This window comes from Melozone crissalis, unplaced genomic scaffold (genome assembly GCF_028551555.1).
Source record: "Melozone crissalis strain CALT ecotype California unplaced genomic scaffold, PUWL_Pcris_2 ptg000005l_1, whole genome shotgun sequence".
In the NCBI taxonomy this organism is placed as follows: Eukaryota; Metazoa; Chordata; class Aves; order Passeriformes; family Passerellidae; genus Melozone; species Melozone crissalis.
Genome location: NW_026535783.1, coordinates 15,622,628 through 15,641,698, shown reverse-complemented (window position 1 = coordinate 15,641,698; position 19,071 = coordinate 15,622,628). Strand labels below are relative to the sequence as shown.

At 36.1% G+C, this 19,071-nt stretch overlaps 1 protein-coding gene across 1 annotated transcript in view; it reads right to left on the bottom strand.

Moving 5' to 3' along the window:
• KCNN2 (potassium calcium-activated channel subfamily N member 2) overlaps positions 1–19,071 on the bottom strand; it is a 69,715-nt gene that overhangs the window by 35,259 nt on the left and 15,385 nt on the right. Inside the window, exon 3 of the mRNA XM_054285200.1 lies at positions 13,001–13,419. Within this exon, the coding sequence (XP_054141175.1) occupies positions 13,001–13,419 (419 nt within the window). The remainder of the gene's footprint in view (positions 1–13,000; positions 13,420–19,071) is intronic.

Below are 19,071 nucleotides of genomic sequence, written 5' to 3'. Positions count from 1 at the left end.
TTATTCCATTACCAAAAGTCCATGACATTAAAGAAAAAACAAGTCTGAGATCTCAGCATATTTGTTTTGGAAAATAAAAACTAGACACTGAGCTGTAGATGTCTGTCTCACTTGAGTAGAGTACAGGCCATGTTATAACTAAGCTGTATCTCTGAAGCTACAAAACTTTGACTTCAAAAATGTAAAACAAGGATATATTGAAGACAGATAGATCAATAGATAGATAGATAGATAGATAGATAGATAGATGTATACACAGAAAACTTTTCCTGTAAGAATTCAACTACATTTGAGTGTTACCTTTTAAAGAACTCAAAACCATGATGTGACTAAAAGAAAAATTATCTTTCATGTTTAAAAGAAAAACCCCTTGGTTTTCTCTAGATGCATCCTTTGAGTTCCAAAATTTCAGTTGTGACTCCCTTAAAGGGGGAGAAGAAAAAGAATTCCAACTACATGGATTAAAGATTCCTGGAAAATACATGAAATCTATAGTCTTTCTTTTCCATGATGTACAGTTTCAGTCAATTCATCTCCCAGATTCCAGAGTCCTGACTAGAGAAGTACATGTGGAGCAGTGGTACAGCCACAAGGACTTCAGCAGGGAATGGCTTACCTATTCTGAATATCCTATCCAAAAGCATGAGAAAGAAAAATGTAAGCATGCAGAATTTACAACATTTCCTCTATTTTCATACCTCTCACCTGGTTTCTCAGAATGAGTATATCTAGATTGCATCACTCCTGCACAATAATTTGAAACAATATAAAAACATCAGCACTGCAATCACACTTTAGTAGAATCCTTTGCCCACAAAGTTCAAATAAATTTTGTTATTCGGAACAGGGACATCAGACCAAGCAACAGCAGTAAACATGATTCTATGCATGATGCAATCACAAAGAGCTTAAATGACTTTGGTCAAGGTCACAACAGAACTGTAGGTCGGATTCTCTAGCTCATGCTATTTCAATAAACAGAACACCTTTTTTTTTGTCAGTAAATAATGCAGTTTGTCACCAAAAAATATGCATTGTTTATTGCTTTTGTGACTTTACACATTATTTGTATATTTACCATACTTTTGTTGGTGTAATAAAACCGTCACTCCGGTGTTCTATACTACCAAAAATGCTACTACCACTGTTACCTCAATAACAGAAGAGTGCTAGGGTTGATCCTACTAAAACCAAGCTAACATTATTGCAGTCTACATTTTTGTTTTCCTTTGAAAAAAAAAAAAAGAAAATAAACCAATAGAATACGTAATTCCCGGTACAGATGGTTGTATCTCCTGCAGATACTAGCTCAGGACATAGCATCTGCTTCTTTGCCTATTATCTGTGATATACGTGATTTTCTAAAAATCAAGAGAAATCATAGTCCACATCAGAAATACAATCACTGAAGGACAACAGTGTCCTGCTGAGGTACACTGACTGCATCAGCAGGTCTTCTGCCTCCCAGCACACAAGGAACAAGGAAGGCAACTGATGTGATCTGCTTGCAAGGAGAAAATACCACTCTAAAAGCAGTATTATTAAGAACTATCATGCACATTTTTTTGTTAAATCCTTGTGGGAAGGCTTGGGAAATGATGAAAATTAATGCAGAAGGTATTACTGAGAGCTGACAAGTATCAAGGTGTTCAATTAACTAAATGTAACATATAATTTGCCTTTAAATGCCTTGGAAAGAATCTACTGCGAAAGACTGCAATTTAACATCAAAGTTTAAACAGTCAGGGTTACAATTTTAGAAGCTCATTAGTCTGAAGGTGTATCGTGATTTTCTGAAAAGATGAATGATTAAAAACAGAGTTAAAAAGAAAAGTCATTTGGGCATGAATACTTGATCTGAAATCTCTGTTCGATTTCAGAGAATGTTGTATCTCTGATTTCAGACTGTGAGAAGCTTTGCCTATTACATCCACTGCATTCTTTTTGGTACAAAATAATAAGAGGTCACCTTTAACTCAAGGAATTAGAACATCAAGTATCTTCTTTCTGAAATGCAGTGAAAAGATACATTGTTTTTATTAGAAGGCCATTATTTACTGTAAATATTTTGCAAGGTCGTTTTCCACATATACTGCTGCCTGCCCAGAAAATGCATAGCCCAGCTCCTGAACTGACACTAAGGTCCGTGTATATATTTCAGACAATTCTGGAAAAGTCAGGCCAATTAAACTACAGTGTCTACAAACTGGTAAATTCAGGTTGTTCAATAAAAACAAAGAATGCGGTGACTGAAGAACACGGAACAAAGGTTAATGTCATCCCTCTGTAGCTACCAAAAGCAAGCCTGGGGCTCGATGGCTGCCCTTGCAAAGAGCACCTGCAGCAGAGCACACTGCACAGCCTCCCACCCCACGGCAGCTGGTGAGGCATGTGGTGGTTAGGGTTAGGGTTAGGGTTAGGGTTAGGGTTAGGGTTAGGGTTAGGGTTAGGGTTAGGTTTAGGGTTAGGGTTAGGCTAACCCACGGCCGCAAACCCACGGCCAGGCTCCTCCCTCAGGCGCGCTGCATTCGACACAAATTCAAACACTGAATTCAACACCAAGCAACCGACCCGCTGGCACAACTGATTATAACCAAAACACCTTCCATGCTCTGCTGTACTTTTTGCCAGAGCTGACCAAGACAGCAGCTTCTCTTCTCTAGAACTCATGTCCTACATCCCCTCCGTATGTACTAGAAAGGTGACAGCCAAAAATAAGGAAAACACACTCAGGCAAATTCATCCTCTCTCCTCAAGCAGCATTAAGTTGCGATAAAACTAAAATATTGTTTCTTGCCTCTACATAAAATGATTCAATTTAACTTTTATACAGAAGCTAGGAAACAATGTATTTTGACTCTTTGATGCTTTGATTCATTAAAAAAATATCCAAACCTTATTGGCCAGCCAAAACACAGGCTGGCTCATAGTTCTTTCTATAAACTAAGACAAGGTATTCCTTCTAGGTGTCTCTTGTGTTTATTAAAAAGATAAGAGATTTTACAAATAATAATTAGGCACTGGTTAAAGTCTTATTTAAAAAAAATGACACTTGATATCACAGAACTGTTAACTCCTAAATTGTCAAGTTATTCAATCAGCACCCCTTCCTGAACATGGATTTTTCACAGCAGAAGCTAACTTATGAGATCACCAGGTTACAGGTTGAACCATATAGTTTTGGTAGCTGAGTCCCAAACTTTTAAAGTTTTTTAGTCACATTTCTGTTTAACTGTTTGCTATACTGTGCAATGACCAGAAGCTCACTACATTAAAACGATGTCCTTTGGTATCCTTCCTAGTCTGCTGTTGGGTGTTTCCTATGAAAGAAAAACCCAACCAAATATAAAAGCATTTAAAGATAATGAAAATAAAATCCAAGTTCAGCTGCTGTGCTTAAGCAGAAAGATACAAGTGTTTCATCATATTATAAAATGGATATGCATGTTTTAGTAATGCCTTGGGTAATAAGCACTCATTTTTGCTTTAACTAAAAGGAACTGTATCAGCTCTTCTTGAAAGGTATGGTCTATAACTCAAGGTTTCAAGGTCATTCCCAATGCGGAAAGGTAAAGTCTTAAAGAAAAGGAAAAAAAAAACCCAAAAAAAAAGAGGGCCAGCCAAGCTGGTTGGTCTCACTGGAAGCTGGAAGATCCTCCACCCATATCTGGAGAAAACATATCTGGACAAAAATACCACAGCAGCATGGCATGGGTATGCAGCAGCACAAAGGGAGCTGTGGAGAACAGACCTTTACTGCCTATCTCACTCCTGCATGGCCAGCAAAACCTCTTTTGGCATCTTACTGGGCTAGTGAGGGTCCTGATGTTTAGTCTAGTAGTCCACTAAATTCCATCTTAAGCTTTTGGATATTTTACTTCTAGTAAGTAAAAGTTGCTTTGCAGTTTCAAGCTGCATATACCTCGCTTGTAAGGTCACTGTGCACCTGTTGAAGATTCCCAAATAACCTGCTGCAAAAGAGGAAGGACAGCACAACAGGGAAGGAAACTGAAGCACAGGTATGGTATAGTAAGTGAAAGCCCTTGGATTGCAGAACTGCTTGTGGAAAAGCTGAGTTTTAGTATTCCAGCCTTATAGAAAATCCTGATCTTTGAAAAATTAAGTTCATTTATCCAGTCCTACACATAACTTTCAAGTCCCAGGTTTTTAAAGTTCTTCTGCCTTGTACTCCAAAACTGTCTACAGCTCAAGATATTTTTAATGCAGCCAATATAATAGACAAAACAAATGCTATGGAACTGCACTTATATCTACTCAAGTTTAAAAGTATTAAGACGTTCTTTAACATGACCAATGGCCTACTTTATAATGTCATCAAACAAAATAAGCACTGGTTAACAATGTATCATTGTACTCCTATGCCTGGGAAACACAATCTCTAAGTATGGCATATCTGAAATATAAATCTCATTCACTTCATATTAAGTGAATACTTTTTTACACTTTTGGCTGACCATGTTTGTCATAGAAGACTACAGTAACACTAATATTAATAAAAATCTTCTGTTCTGCAGTTATACATTTTATAATTCTTGTTTATGTATTAGAATAGGTTTTATTGTTTAAAGACTGCATACACTGGTTTTTATTGCTATTTTCACATTTTAAGTAGTCTTTTGCAAGTCAAAGTTATTCGTAGATATTTACTTAATTCATGGAATAAATAAAATTTTTAAAAACAACCGCCCTCACAAGCAAAAACCCCAAAACATTGCAAAACCAATTTGCAGGCCTATATACAATTCCTGATACTGATACTTAGGTTTGTACCCAAGGCTCATGCCAACAATTTGACATGATTTGCATGATTACCCAGGCAGATGCAATCATTTTAGCCCCACCATCAAAGGACTTGAAGCTAATGCAAGCTCACTGGCTTCCACAGAGTCTGCAACCAGGTTTCAACCCAGGCTGTAGCCCCACAGCACTGACACCCTCTATTTCTGTGTGTACTTAACCTGTTCAGGTACCTGCTGCTCTGGAACATTTGGAGCACTTTTTACCTTCACTGCGCCTTCCCAGTGATTAGGGACTGATCTCTTTTGCTGCCAGTCTTGGCAACAGCAGATACCCTTAAGCCCTGAGTCACAAGCACCGCATACAAAGTACAGTACAGAGACTTCTCCTCAGTCCCAAGGCAGCCTGAGGCGAGACCGCAGCGCTGAGCACGGAGCCTGCGCACGCCTGGTGGGAGCACAGCTTCACCGGCCACACAGGGCACTTGGAGGTCCCACCACCAAACCAGCACGAACATACTCCCCTCTGCAAGTGAGAACACGGAGGCTCTTGCCCAAGGCTTCTCACTTGAGGCAGGGAGTACAACAGGGAAAAGAAGCCAGCTAGCAGGGTGTAATTCCTGCCTGGGCAGTGTTCTCAGCACAAGCTGTCAGCACAGTCAGCTTCCATCAAAACTGAACAGTTCAGCTTAAACTGCTTTATCAACACAGGAAGGCATCATCTTCATCAGAACACCACCAGCCTTCAAAGGGTTTAGCTTCCCTTTTTCCTCACTAGAAATTATGGCATTTATTAGTACTGCAGTATCAAATATGTAAGTGTTATTCTTGGACACCACTGTGCTGAGCAGTGCGCAAACACAGTTCAAAGACAACCCCTGACCCAGAAACTTGCAACCTAAATAATCCAAGACACTTGTCCAATTCACATTGCAACGATGCCTTTAATGCCCAATTAATATACTTCAATTTAGTTCTTGTGGAAAGCCACAGGAATTTTGTCAGTGGATTTCATTTATCACAGAAAAACGCTTAAAAAGAAATACTGGATATCAATCTGGGTTAGAGAAAAAACAACTGCAAGTAGAGTCATGTTCTATTGTCTCAGTAAGAAATGTTCTAGACTGATCAGCCTGAGCTCTGAACTAGTATAATATCACTGGTTTTGGGGAGCACAAGTGTAAATGAGGACACACACCAATACTTACTACTTCTAAGTGATGGTGCAAATCACTTACTATCTCAAGATCAGCTGTAGTAAAAATTATAGCTGATTTTGAACTTTTAAAGAAAAAAAAAAACTACCCAAGCAAGAAAAATCTGCTGTTGAGACAATAAATTAAGAGGATAAAATCACAGAAAAGGAAAATAAAGAACATACGAAATATTGAAAAAGCACCTCCTCATGTTTCTCACCATTAAACAACTAATTTCCTTGAATTGCACAATTTCATAACACTATCTATATCCTTGTATGGACCTCATAAATTTGAATTTTTAAATTCCCAATAGAATCCACTCTTCAATATCTAACGCTAGAGTCAGCATATTGGAAGCTTATTCGCAGTGAAGTGATAACCATGGCCTATACTCCTCATTTTGCTCAAGAAGCAAAAGAGAACCAGTAGAAAACCTTAAATTCACACTTCAGGGTGCACTTTTCAAAGATGTTGAACTGTTGGAGCAACAAATTCTATTTTGAAGTAACAAGACATTGCTTTTGGCTTCAGTATGACCCTATTTTATAAAGATTGCTTTTGGGGTACTATGTCAAATAGCTTTTACTCATTTTGGAGCAAAATATTCTGAATAGTTTAAAAGACTGGACAAAAGAGGGAGGAAAAATTCAATTATCACATCTAAAAATATGAGGATCAGAATATATAACTTTGGATCCAGTAATGAAATAATGGTTAAAAAAAATTCCATAAATTGCTTTCTTATCTGAAAGAATTTGGAGTGCGTACAACCATTCGTACTGACCAGAACAAAGACTGTTCTCTTAATAATGTTTTATAGATTCAAGATTAATTAAAAAAAAAATCTTTTCATCCCTGAAAGCAGGTAAGTACTTCCCTGTAAGTATTTTCATTCTTTTCAGATTTTTCTGCTTAAAAAAATAGTTTTCACTTTGCTTACTATTTTTGAACTGTGCATGAGCTCTTCCACTTCATTCTATTCTACAACTGATATACATATAAGTCCTTTGTAAAGAATAGGGAACTTAACCTAAGAAAACTTTTCTTGCTCTAGTAAATCTGAAAGAAAGATATGTTTTTCTTTAATTAAGCAAGAAGAATTTTTTTTGCTTGTTTTCTAACTTTTTGTCTTTTGCACTCCCTTCCTCAAAGTTGGATCTGCTATTTTTGGACTACAGAAACACTGATCTTCTTTGGCTTGATGTATTTTTGTGAAGGCATGACTATATCCAGTGACACTTCATCAGTTATTGCTACTTTCCATATTTATAAGGAAAATTCTAATAACCTAAACCAACTGAAGAGTATTCTTACTTATATCCCAAACTTATTTTGCTGAGAATACACAAACAGCATTTTCAAAGGGAAGGAAAATATGAATTTAAAAAAACAGCAAACTCTACATGCATCAGAAGGTGCATCTGCTTTCCCCCTTAAATATACATAACTGTTTTGTTTTCAAGCAAAAGAACACATTATTTAGATATTAATCCCTCTGGATACACCTAGAAAAGGAATATTTTATTTAGATCGATCGCTCTTTTTTGGATCTGGGTTATGCACATCAGACATTTACCAATGTACTTCTATGAATAGATTCCCTTTTGCCTTCATTGTATGATAAAATAATGGATCTGATGGTCTATTTGTAACTTTTGCAGCAAAAATGCAATTGGTTACATGTGGTTTTAATTATTAATTGCTTTGAGATGTAAATATTATAAAACAGTAACCTAACATTTAAAGTTAAGCTACACTCAGAGTGGAAAACCAGGAATTAAGACTAGTAGGCAGAGAACCATTCATTCACAGCACAGCTGCAAGTCAGGATGATGACAGGGCATCATTGCTTATTGTCGTTTTCAATATTTAACTCTTAATGTTTTCCACCACTGAAGAAACCTGGCTGCCAGTTGCACATTCTAGTTTCAGTGAGCTGTGAGCCAAGGGAAGGTAAAGAATCATGATAAACAGCCAGCACTGTCCACACACAAACACTATTTGATCTCTTGACAGTCATGAGACTGAAAAAAATGAAAACATATGTCATTGCTTCTGACCTTCTGAGCCTAATAATAGCCTAAAAATTAAATATCCAGGCTTGGTTTGTTGTTGATGGGTTTTATTTGCTTGTTTGTTGGGGTTTTTCTGAGTTTTTTTGGTTGCTTTTTTTAAATTAAGAACAAGAATCTTCACACTGGCACTGCAGAGAATGCAAAAAGCAATTTTCATTAGAAGGTGGCCTTGTGAAAATGCATGCAACATACAATGTCAGATAAGGTCCTCAATACAAGTAAAGAACTGAGATACATACTGAGAGGAAATTAGATAGCTAAGAAATATTTTTTCCTTCATGAATTACAACTGAAGTGTCAGTGTATCCACTAGCTTGTATCAAATGAATCCTTAACATTTGCCTCCCAGTTGTCATGTGTGAGCTGCTTACTGGAAACTTACTTACTTACTTACTTACTTTGTAATGGTATCATATTTCCAAGAAATAAGACAGACATTTATTTGTAGAAAACAAGAATGAGCAGAAAGCAGAAAAATATTTCACCATCACACACAGATGGGATTTTGCATATGTGCGTGTTTTTTGAGTTTGTTTTTGTTAAAACAAGGAGAGAATACAGAGCAGAACCTGACAAAAGGGAGAAATGCTGACAAAAAAAATCTGCTCAAACTGAACTGACTTCATTGCCAAAAGTCAAAGAGATGAACAAATAGAACAACAAATGGTGCCAAAAGTGTGCTCTCTGCAGAAGAAAATCCAGTTCTGTTCTCAGTTCTCCTCTGCAAATCCACAGAAATGCCAGGCATGTGATATGATCTGCTCTGGACATACAACAGTGTAATGTGGGCATTTCTGGTTCATACTGCTTGGTACACAAGAAACAGGCACGTTATACCCTTGTGTGTATTCGGAAGACAATATTTTTTCTTCCTTTCCATAAAAAACCCAGATCAAAAAGAGTGGATACCTTTCACACAACCTAGAAAAGCAGCCCACTTCTCACAGAAGAGACAAAACACCCATTCTACAGAAGAGTAGAATTCTTCTACTCAGATTCTTCTTCTAGTCAGATTCTTCCATGACTTAATGCTAAACATACTGACTTTCTTTTTCTTGATAAACCAAACTTTTCTAACTGAAATAAACAACTGATGCTCATGCAGAAATCCATTTTGAGTAACAACATATGTATGGGAAACTGCAAAAACTAATCTGCTTGTAGGGCTCATAATTCAAATGTGAAAGTAATATACTCATAAGTGTTGTAGATCATGTGCCACAGAGATGTTATAAATACAAACATCTTTTGAGTCAGACCCAATAAAAATTTAGATTTTCATTATGAAGCCTAGACATGAAAAACAGGAATATACACTACTACTGGCAATGAGAAGGCAGATGAGACCTATGCAATGCAATCTTCCTCTCAAAACGGACATTATGTATACAGCAACACTTGATGCTTTCCCCACCTTTACCTTCCAAATTCCCTCATCTAGATTACTCTGCAGCCCCAGCAACCCATTTATACTCAGCTGGCTGTCCACCACCATTATCTGTAACACTTTCTGCCCTCATACATGACCTTACACTCCAATCATGGAAAATACCTTGCTCACCAACCCAAAGTGTCACTTGCTATAATTAGCATTCTCGGAGCTAACTATACAGTCATTAAGGCACTGACAAAGACACATGTCCTGTCTTAGTTCAGTGTGTATCAAGTGATCAGTCAGATGACCATTAATGCAGTGAAGTCTTTATTCAGACAGCCAACTTGCCTGGCTCAACCCATGACCTGTCTCCACAGGTTATCTTTTGAGAGATGGATAAAGATGCTCTTTGATGTTACCTTCCTATGTAATGTGGGGCTTCCAATCTCCCTTCCTATTCCCAGGATTGTCTGCAATATAAAAACTTAACTTTGAGTAGAACAATCTGAACACCAGGCTGTCATTCAGCAGCAACAGCTTTTGCTGAGCACACACAACTCCACAATAAAGGACACCGCCTACTGTGACTTCCCTCCTCACTGAGAACATGGAACAGAATGAGAAGCTTTTCTCTCCATTCCCAAATCTTAATATTTTAATCTATTATGACTTATTACCATCATCTTGTTCCAATTTGGATGGTCAGCTAAATGATTTAATACACCAAAGAAATACTGCTAATTCAAGCTCATGTAATGCTACTATATAAGAGAAATTAAAGCATGGTGCTAGAGTGATGCCAAGAAATAGTTAACACCATCAAATTTTATTAATATAAATCACTCCTTTTCAAACCAAAGCTACCAGATTGCTGCCTAATTCCTAATTTCTTTTAGATGTATTAAAATTCGTTATGTTTTCATATATAGTAGCAAATGGAAAAGACTCTTAATGATAGAATTTATTTTCAGGATCCGTGTACAAAAATTTATTTTTTGTGTACAAAAAATAGTCTACTTAAAATAAAAAAAAGGTTCCCTCGAGTTAAAACTAAGAAAAAAGTCAAGAGTAGCTGGGAAAAAATGTGCCTCATTTGTGTAAACTACACTTTTAACATCTAAGCAATTCAAAGCCATAAGGACCTTGGGACACATCTTCTCAGGACTGTGATTTCTACACAGAACAGAAATTATTCAGCAGCGATATTTGTCCTTTCTCATGACAAATGGCTGTTGTATGGGGTTTTGAGGTTTTCTTCTGAGAACTTTTATCTTACCACATACCTCTATAGGGGCTAAGGATTTAAATGGTTTTGATGGGCTGAATAGTAACTGAATCCAGGGTCAGTATCATTTGTTTGGCAAAATACATATTCCCTCAAGTGAAAACTGGAAGCAAAACATAAAAAAACTGGCTGTGCAACTAGCACAAATGACATAAGTATCTAATTCCAAAAGCCAAAATAAATTCTTTTTAATGTTTCTGAAACATAAAATTAACTTTTTCCTTTTTTAAATATGAATCTTGGACTGGGATCCAGTGACAGAAGGCAACTATGCTAGAGATATAATAACCTAGTACTAACTTTTATATTTAACTTGCTTTTAGTTGTGTTGTGTTTCAGTTTTAGAGGAGTCTGTAGCTACTCAGCCTACTGTCCAAACTATTACAGTCAATTCAGGGACAACAACTGCAAATTTAAATGTGGAAAATCCATTACTAACTTAGCAGAGAGTTGAAGAAAATTCAGCTTTTTGCAACCCTGACTTCAGTGTACCTAACCAAATAAATAATCTTCTTCCCAGAATAACAGTGATGCAGAAGTGTGTCACTTTCTAAATATAAATAAGCAAACTAAAAACTCAAAACTTTATGAGAGTGCTGTCATCATTCCCCCGATTGAAAAAACAGTGAGGTGGTCTTTGTTTCTTTTATTTTTAGTGTTACTTATATACTATACATTCTTGTCCTGCAGTCTGTATACTAACAAATAAATATGTTTTACAGACATGTGTTAGACAGTAGCAAATATTTTTCAGTAATTTTCACTGAGTTGTACTAGTTTATTTTGAAAGCACATGTATAAAAAAGTTAATAAAAAATTATTATTTCATCACCATCATCATCAAGCAGTTATATGTAACGATAGCAATGGATGCTGAAGTTATTCAGAGCCGCTTCAAACCAACAGTTTGGCAAATGCCTGAGTAGACACTCAAGAATTCCTGAGCAGCAATTGCATTGAAGGAAAATTAGTGGGAAGAGAAGTGGAGAATATGAGATAAAGAGGAGAGACTTTGCAGAAGTCAGTTACATCTGAAACAAGAACACGCTTATGCAAACACAGCTACTACAGATTGAGTAAAAATCTAGGGTACTCCTTCGTTGCCACTATGGGGAATATTCTGATACTATAATATGTCATTGTGTCTTAATATTGTATTTTCAGAATATTCTTAAACTATTAGTCTAGCTGTAATATGAGGAAACAATATTGATATGAAGTTTTACCAATAAAACTACAAAACCATGATTCCTACAGTCATTTTTAAGATTGGGTATTTTTCCTTTTAACAAGTTGAAAAGGAATGAAAGCAGTAACTTAAAAATGCACAACAGTGTATGATTTTACTGCTGACTTGAATAATTTAGCTGTCACAAGTAACTTCCCCAAACTGATTCTAAAATGGACAGACATGGAAAGGAATAGAAAAAAACCAAATGGTCAACAAACAGAAGAAGCAGAAATGCCTTAAATATGTTGATGATTTTTCAGCTTAAGGAGGAGAAATCAATTCCAGGATCTAAGAGCTGTCCAAGGCATTGAATCTTTTATAGAGAATCATTCTAATTGTCTTTTTAGAGTTAACCTATCTCATATTCCTAAGCAATCCTATCCAATCAGAAGCCCCCTTTTTTTTTCTTAAATACTTGAGAAATTCAATTTCAAGTTGTCAGCACTGATAGCCATTTATTCTGCACCTACACTGAAGTCTGTGGTAAAGGGAGGTTGGAAAACTAGCTGAAATTGAAAGTCTCAAATGCACTTCTGATTTTCATTGGAAGAAGGAATTATATTACTGTAAGTGTTCTGCCTGTTCCCCTTTACTGATCTTGCCAAGAACTCAACTGCATTTTGCACTCTCTTTCTTTTTTCAGACCAACACACAAAATAAAAACATCCCCCCAGGCATTTTCCCTGGCTATTTTTTCTATATTATCCTCAGTACATTTATCTCACAAAGAAAATAAATGAAAATTGGTATAAATGCAGAATATTAACAACTACTCTTAAAGGCATTTTGTGGTGTCTGTCCAGTGTGTTAAATATGTCAACACACTGAAATGAAATTGTAGTGCTACAAGTGAACAGTGGGGTACAGATCTCTTTGTAGAAGTCCATCAGATAAGGAGGCAAATCACTCCTGACAATGTCTGTCACAGAATTCAACGCAACCAACACTCAAATTATCAAGGACTATGCAACTGCATTCTAACAATGTTTAAGTCTCCTGAATTCAAAATTTAAGAGACAAAGCAGGAGTAAAAAATAGAAAGACAAATAGAAAGAACTGAAAAAAAAATCAACCTTACCTTTCACAAGCTCGGACAGTCCATGCAGCAATTATCCATAATGAGATACTAAAAACCAACAGTACAGTTCCTGGACATATTGTCATTAGAGTCTTCATAACAAAACGGGTATTGAAGTTTATCTTATTTAATGCTCCAATGCTTCTAGATGAGGCATCAGTGAAAAGTTTGCTATGCAAAAGCATAACTCTGGCAATAAGATAAAGTCTTAAGAACATTGGTATAGATAAAATAATATCCACATCAGCTGTTGTTGTGGATGGAGCGTAAGAAAAGGCGAGCCGGGCTGTCCATGTGAATGTGTAATTCCCAGGTATGGGATGTATAGCACACACCAGTATTTCCAAGCAGATAAAGAAAATACGCTCATAAGTCATGGCTATTCTCCAGTCATCTGCTCCATTGTCCACCATGAACAACTGAAATTATAAAATATAAGGTTAACTTTAGTACATTGTTCAAAAAACTGTTATAATTCCATTTTAAATTATCACAGTTTTCTATGCTGCCAAAGACCACTAAAAAAAATTTTTAAAAATGCCATCTTAGAAAATTACATTATTAAATCACTATGAAAGGAAATACAACTCTGGTTAAGACAAAAAGAATTTCTAATACACTACTTTTAAAACTGCACATGAAACTGAATTTTCATTCATTAATTATTAACTCAGAATTCCTCATATATTTTAAATTTTAATTTTTTTTTTTAAGTCTGGACCCCTTGTCCATTCAAAATCAGTTGTTTACTCTAAATTCACAAAATTGAGAAGCATTTAGGTGTTTTTGAATAGATAACTAAATTACAAAGTAAAAATATTTCTTAAGATTCCTGTTAAGCTTCAGCCAAGGTGATATTATAGTTTCTGTAGCAGTACCCAAGCTTTCTTCAAGCCACCAATAATAATCAATATCAATAATAATAAATATGAGATACAAAACTGCATGAGAAAGAGCACAAAGACTCAAGAATATATCTCATGGTGAAAATATGAAAAATAATAGCCAGCAAATATCAGAGCGGCCCAAGGATGTCCAGTAGCTAAAAATTAAATGCACATGATGGCTGTTGCACAATCAAGGCTTTTAACTTGGCACTCAGGAACAAAGATACTAAAACATTTCACACTGTTTAGCAAATTATGTGCCTGATGATTTAAGAAATAAATAGCCAATCAAGCAGTACTTGTCACTAGGTGAGAGTAGAGATTTGCAAGACCTTGCAAATAAGACTTCTTTTAGAGAGGAACATAACCTATACATATGTACCAAGAAGATACAATTTTAGAGAGAAGACCCTCCCATCACTTCAACTATACTTTGAATCCTAACAAGGCTGTTCAGTACACAGGTAAGAGGGAAAAAATACTTTTGTAGAATTTTTAAAATTAGATTATTCAAAAATAATCGGTGAGAAGACAAAGTACATTATGTGCTCCCTAATATAAGAAAGGTATTTTTGGCATCCTAAACTCTATATACACACACCGAAAACCCATTCATCTGCACTGCTGTTTGCCCCCTTCCTTCTTTCAAAAGTTTAACAATACAAGCTTGATTTCACTGCATGTGTTTTTAGTGATTAAAAAACCACTCTACATCCTCCTCATAATACCTTCAGTTTATCTTTCATAAAAGTGCTCTATTGAAATTGCTTAGAAAAGTGATAGTCACAAATTAGTTTCGGTGTAGTTGATCTGATACAATAAGAAATAAAGAAGTTAACCACAGTAAGGAACACAATAAACCAAAATAAATTTCTATCTCTATTGATGTGGTTTTTATCCCTTATTTTCTTTCTCTCCATCTTATTACACTGGGTGTTGATGATAAGGTTTTGGCTCTGGGGATGGCTGCAGGGCTGATGTCAGCAAGAAGTGGTCAGGGTTGCTCTTCAATGTACTCACTGCAGAGCACAGCTGAATTCACCAGTAAAGCAGGTGGTGCTTCTGTGAAAGCACAGTTAAGAAAGGGCAAAACATGGCCCAGGCAGTGAGGAGTAAAAGTAAAAATGTGAGAAAGAACACTAGAAATTCTAAGGTCAGAAAAGAAGAAGAGGGAGTAGGAGCTCCAGGCACCAGGAACAGAGAGGAACCCATGGAAAAAAATACCATGATAAAGGAGGCAATTCCCTGAAGCCCTTGGAGAAGACCACTCCAGGGCAAGCTGGATATTTGTTGAGGAAACGCTCACTTGCAGAGAGCTCACACTGCAGCAGATTGTCCTTAGAAGGACTAATGCTCACATAAGTCCCATGCTGGAGCAGATTTATCCTGAAGGGCTGCAGACCATGGAGATCCACACATCTGCACAAAAAAAGTGTGACTAAAAATGTGTGGCAGAGAGGAACCGTCGTGGACACGCTGTCTTTCCTCATGCCTTCTGTACCACTCATGGAGGAGAAGACACAGGAGTTGGGAATGAAGATGTTGAACCTGAGGAAAGGGGGGTGGGACAGCATATTTTTTGCCATCCTATTCTGCTTTTAAATATCAGTAAAATTAATTAATTTCCCCTCAGTTTTGCCTCTTTTGCCAGTGCCAGTAACTGGCAAGGGATCTCATCTTCATTTCAACTTGCAAACTTTTTCATCTTATTATCTCTTCTTGTGCTGTTGAAGAGGGAGAGCAAAAGCATAGCTGGGTGCGGGTCTCGCAGCTGGCCAAGGTGAATTCACCACATTTACAGACAGTTCTTATCTCCTCTGCAATATTATTGAAGACAAAGTCATACACTGTTGAATTAAGCTGAAGAAACATTCCGTGAATTCAATATATGCACCATGAGCACATACCATTTCTTTTACCTGTGGTCACTCTGCAAGCTACAGATACTAGATTTGTGAATTGATACTGGAAGGTGAATTTATGTCTGTCTGTACATCTGTCTTACCAAGACAATGCAGGTTTGCACTTAGCAAATGCACTATTTGGTATGAAGGGACAAATTTCCAAAGTACTGTACAGCTCCAGTGCATTTGATTCTTGTGATTAGCCTGCAAATGCAGTCAGATCTTAGAAGTGTTACATCAGTCATGAAGAAATCTAGATATTTCAAACACTCAGAATAAAGATTAATAGTAACCAGTGTGACTGAAATAAAAAATATGATAATATCAGATCTCTTGAATGCTGCGTGGGTTTACAAAAAAAAGAATAAATTTACAATTGATTTAAATATTTAAATTGTAAGATACATATCAAATACATGTCAAAGTTTCAAAAACTGCTGAAAAAAGCAATGGTCTTCTCCATTTTTATGTATGCTTTTCATAGATTTCAAAAAGAATTCTATATGCAGAAAGTCAATTCATGAAAAATTATACCTTCAGTACTGATTCAATTTAAAAGGTGAGAATAGAGAAATGTTGAGCTAAACACGGACATTAAAATCTGATTTTCCCATTTTGTATGACTGAATTTTTTAAAAACATTGAGACGTCATTATTGAATACATACTTGATAACATTGTCACCTGTCAGCAGAAGAAATCCCAAAATGAAACATAGAGAAAAATTTCTCTGCAGATCTCAGTGGAATGGTTATGCTTATGGACACAGAAGATCCTTATCGAACTCCTGTGACCTTAGCTGTGACAATTTATTCCAAGTAATATATATAATATATATATTTTAAAGTGATAATACCTTTAGCTGTCATATAATGAGATTTAGGAAGTAAAAACAGGAAAGGCAGAAAACACTGCTAGTCACAAAGACACAGATACAGTAAAACATTTCTATTTCATAACAATATTGACATTTCAAAATTGCATTTATGAGGATGACATTGTTACAGTTCTTTGCCTAGGTTCAAACTATGATGGATATCAAACACTGCAGCACACGAACAGGCCTCAACCACATGCTGTGAATAACAATTAAGGTCAGACATAATAAAATGACACAGAAACTAGTACAGGATTCCATGTACATTTCATATGCTTGCAATTATGAAATCTATTTAATGCAAGCATCACTTCTAATTTGGAAGATACAGAGGTATTTGTGAATGTCTCTGTGCTTGGCTATGTATATTTCCACTCCAGAAAGTGAGGAACATAAATAGAAGGGAAAGGACAGCTGAACAGCACAATTCAAAGGGTATGTACACACACTCTTGGCTGATTTCAGACAATCTGGCTGTAATAATCATGCATTGATTTCAAGATACTACTCCTCATCTGAATGGAGAATGATGCTAGCAATAAAATGAGAATTTAATAAAAGAGTGACCAAATCTTTCTGTAGATTTGAGTCCTGCACTTCACAGAGAAGGACAAACTCCAGTCAAGGTCACATATGCTATGCTTATTCATAGTTTTCAAATTTTTTGTAATTATTCAGAGTTAAAATCTAATGCAAGTACTTCATCAGTGTCCTGCAAGGTTCTCCAAATATAGAACTCTCATATACTTTTACTATGTCTCCACTTCATGTGATCAATTCTGAAGGTATTTTCACCTGGAATTATGTAATGTATTTCTAGCATGTTCTATGTGAATCTAAGATATAGAATCAATGTTCCACTTTAAAAACATAAAAATGACAGATATTTATGTAGATAGGTATGTGTATATTTACATAACACTTGTGAGTTACACAGTTACATTTATATAACACCAGATTAAAAAAACCAGAAAGGCATTCTAAACAGACAGATTGCACACAATGACAAATTGGATCAGAGACTCCCTAAAGGAGAGAAGCAAAAGGAGAGAAGTTAGCTTTCTAAATGTTGGTGAATGCAAAGAAAAAGGAAATGAGTCATGTTTTAAAAGTGCCTTTGCAGGCAAAAGAAGAAACCTGAGAACTATATCATTACCCTGCTAAAATACTGTGGGGATACAATAATGCAGGAGCAAAAGGGAAGCAATAATCAGTGATAAGACAGCATCAGCTGTAGAGCTGGAAGCATTCCATGGAGAAAGGAAATCAACTTTACTTACAGGAAAATTTTTGCAATTGTTTAATTTAAGAACCCAAATTAAAAATGGTTAAATACTGGAGTCACTTAAATCTTACAAAAGAACTGATAGGACTATGATTAACAGTAGCAAAATATAGCCTCTGGGATTGATGACTTACCAGAATTTTTGATCCAGTATTTTTCTATAGTGTGTATTACACAAAGTATCATTCACACAATCAAAAAAATAAAAACATTATGGTAGACAAAGAAGATACTCTTTGTCCCACTAGTCCAAAAAGCCAAGTTACTGTCCCACAGCACCTCATTAAGTAAAAATTATTTACAGCCATTTTCAAGTCATGACAGGAGATTGCCATCTTAAGCCTTTAGCACAGTCGCCTCTAACTAGGAGATGGAAATTACTTTCTTACATCACCAGAAGGCATGTAATCAAATGGTCTGTAAGTCACCCAAATGCCTGTTGACCTTGGAGAACCTTCCAGGAGTTTCTGGAAGCTGCTGTACTCCTCATCTTAAGTACAGTGCCCTGGATGAGACATCTTAGTGGGTTTAATACATATGTAAATTCATGAGGCATCAAACTCCTTCTGCACATACAAAGCACAAAAGGCAAATAATACATTTTTTCACAAATGACATGAGGGACTACCTGTCTTGTATTTGCCAGAATGTTTTCCATATCCAGAATAAAAAACACACTTTCTAGTAGGTCACTAGAAACTAACCCACCAGGTCTGGTTATCTACAAAATGAAACATGCTTAGTTCATTCAAATGAGGGAGCCAGACTGCTCTATTACTTGTATACATGGATGAACACACATATTCCCCTCCCAACTATAAACATCCCAGTTTAAACAGAAGATCTTAAAAGTCTGGTACTTAGTATCAGCCCAAAAATTATTATTTGTGTAGTACATTTAAATTTGACATCTCTGCGCAAAATTTTTACAATGATTAATATATTGCTATAAATAAAGCATGTATGTAAAGCAAACTTCATGTTAATGATTCCTGATGGCTAAACATGCCACCCTCTTAAATACTGTATTTAAATGCTATCATCTTGGGAAGAGATGGGGAAAAGAGGCTCAGAGAATTTATAGTCCTTGTGAATTATATTTTCAGAAGTGCAGTACCA